Source organism: Hipposideros armiger, unplaced genomic scaffold (assembly GCF_001890085.2).
Source record: "Hipposideros armiger isolate ML-2016 unplaced genomic scaffold, ASM189008v1 scaffold_41, whole genome shotgun sequence".
Classification (NCBI taxonomy): domain Eukaryota; kingdom Metazoa; phylum Chordata; class Mammalia; order Chiroptera; family Hipposideridae; genus Hipposideros; species Hipposideros armiger.
Genome location: NW_017731391.1, coordinates 407,405 through 410,383, shown reverse-complemented (window position 1 = coordinate 410,383; position 2,979 = coordinate 407,405). Strand labels below are relative to the sequence as shown.

Sequence of the window (2,979 nt, the reverse complement as noted above, 5' to 3'; positions counted from 1 at the left end):
TATATATATATATATATATATATATATATATATATACACATATAAATGTATATATGTGTGTATGTGTCAATTGTCATTTGTACAGGATGTTTTAAGAGTACCTTCCCTCTAAACAATGTCAATATTTTACAACACATAAATCAATGGCAAATTAACTCTCAAGAATAATGACCATTCACCTTAGAGAATTAATGGGTCTCTAAACTTCTTCATTTACCCAACTTCTGCCCTAGCTCTTCTTAAATATTGTTATGGATAAGGAGATCAGGTTCCACATGGTCTGCTTCAAGAGACGGGCCACTAAATGGTATGATTAAAGTGACGATGAAAGGACATATCCCCTCTACCTGTAACCCTAATCAATGGTCCTCTTACCCTCTTGCCATAGTGACAGGACCCAATCTTTCAAATCAACCTTTTCATTTTCTGGCTTAAGTTACTATTATGCAGCAAATATTTTCTCAGGAAAACAATATGTGAAGACAGGTATCTAACATTCTCTTGCTCTAATGTTAGTGTGGGAACAGGGCTACCCTCTCAAGCCAGTTAGTTATCTAAGCAAAAAAGGCACCCAAAGAAATGAGAAGAACCAGTGAAATTTTATTTTATCTCAGTATTGAGTGCTCTCCCCAGGCCCGATACCCCAACCTACCCTCCTGTTTATGTGACTTCAACAAAATGGGATTCAAAGACTGACACATTGGATGTATTTATTAACAGTTAGAATATTTCACCACAAATTGGAGATAATTTTATTGGGAAATGTTTATTGCAAAGGAATTGCTCCAAGCCTAAAATAGCATTTATAGTAGAATAACCCTCTTGTGCTGTCTTTTACATTACAATGTTTTTAAGCATTAACGCCAGTAGACATCAATATTTGGGTGACGGTCTGTTTATTAATTGTTCTTTCCTATATTGTCAAAATTACCAAGCCTCAGTGTTGTTTTCCTTTACAAAAGAGGCAGCACAAGAGGCATGCTCATAAAGGCTTTTTTTACAAAAAAAATCCCATAATTTATTTTATATATAAAATAGTGTAGTTAATGTTTTAAAGATAATGCCTAACATTGTGTCAAAAAGTGTAACAAAAGTATCTGTGAAAAACTAAAGATTTTCGAAATTTTCAATTATGACTGTATTTTACTCATGAGATAGTTCTTTTCATACCCCCAAACTAGGCATCTTAAATTTTATGAAGCAGAGCAATGAGACTACAAATACACTTAGCCAACATGTATTCTACAGCAGACTTCACTCTAACCTACAGTACATTAATCGTGTCTAGTGGAACATGCTCTGAGACCCAGAAACTAGCAAAGTGCAGAGCTCTTAGCAGATGCTAAAATGAAATCTATATCATCATAGCCCATTTGAAAGTTTTACGATATCAAACATACAAATGCGTATCCCTATAATTTGCAATTTTATGTGGAAATCTATAAAGTAAGTTATTCATATCATATGTTGGCTTTGGAGTGTTTTCTTTTCTCTATGTATGTGCATGAATTAAGATAATTTTTTCTAATAACCATTTATATTTCTTTTCAGAGTGACTAGAACTATAATTCATTTATTCAATAAATCTTGACTGAGCACTTATGAGAAGTTGGCATTGCTCTGGGTGAAGGAGAAACAGCAATGAACAAAATGGACAAAGTCCCCATCCCAGTGAAGCTTAGAATCCAGTGGGGCTTCCACTACAGACAATAATGACCAAGAAAATAGGGAAAACACATTGTAATCAGATGGTGATATGTGCTAATGAGAAACGTTAAAATAAAATTAAAATGTTGTTCAAAACAATGTGGAAATACCACTAAAAGCTTCCAAAAGTTTTTAAGTGCTAGTAAAGTTGATCAGCTCTATATAGACATAAAAATGTTCTGGGTCCATATAAATATATAAAATACTTAAATAATCATACATAACTTGAAATTAATACGAAGCCAAAATTCTCAGGAAAGTCCTCATTCCTGTGACTGTCTATGAATCATATTTTATAAAGAAAATGTCAGTTTAGTGAATCCTAAGATTTTTTTCTTTTAGTTTCTCTCTAGTGCTGTTACCTTTCTAAAAACATAAAACAAAACTAATACACATAAATGATTCCCACTGAACAGGTTACTAAAACCCCCAAATATTGAACATTATCTATCACCACATAATCTATTTCATCACAAATGGATGAAGTACAGGAGGCCTTTTAAAGTAAAGGAGGTCTTTCCATGCAAGTTTGTTCCATATGAAAAAGAAAAAAAATGCTTATACTAGAGGGCTCCTTTGACAGGAACGTAATTATGAGCAAGGCCATCTCTGTGCCTATTCCAAGTACGCCTAAGCCCCAGGAACAGGATAAACGTGGAGGCAGGCATCCCATACCTTCTTCAGCTTCTCTATCATTTCTTCAATGAGAACGTCTCCATTTTGGGAAACTTTGCTTTCCATCTGAGTCAGCCATTCGCAGAGCTCCTTGTTTTTTTCGCTGAAGACTGCCCATTCATTCAGTCTTTCACTCACTTGCTGCCGCCTTAGGGAGAGCTGAGAAGTTTAAAAAGAGAGAAAATGCAAAAGGATAATTGGAGTGGAACTCATACCCTGAGGGCAACAGCCAATAAACTCTGTTGGCTGGACGACTGTGAGTAACAGCGCATCTCTTTAGGTATTGTTTCCTGGGGTCCAGCCCCAGGAGCACGGCTCCTCAGCAAAGAGGTTTCACAACAAGAATCTATGACACACAGGCGGGAGACCTCGAACCCTGCACTTTCCTCCTGAAGAGCCACAGGTGCCTTCATTCATTACAGGTTCCGAACAATCTAGCTTCACACTTCAGTTGGTTCTGTGTAGACATACTATAGGATCGTTGCCACTTTTAGCAAAAAAAAAAAAAAAAAAAAAAGTAAGTTTCTTGGAGGCAGAAAACTACTGAAAAGCCAAAGAGCAGTAAGCAAAAATTATAATTACAATAATGAAGCAGAT

The 2,979-nt window shown here is 35.6% G+C and overlaps 1 protein-coding gene across 1 annotated transcript in view; it reads right to left on the bottom strand.

Moving 5' to 3' along the window:
• The window catches only part of SYNE1 (spectrin repeat containing nuclear envelope protein 1), a 455,684-nt gene that overhangs the window by 62,580 nt on the left and 390,125 nt on the right, over nucleotides 1-2,979 (bottom strand). Inside the window, exon 128 of the mRNA XM_019638911.1 lies at nucleotides 2,383-2,541. Within this exon, the coding sequence (XP_019494456.1) occupies nucleotides 2,383-2,541 (159 nt within the window). The remainder of the gene's footprint in view (nucleotides 1-2,382; nucleotides 2,542-2,979) is intronic.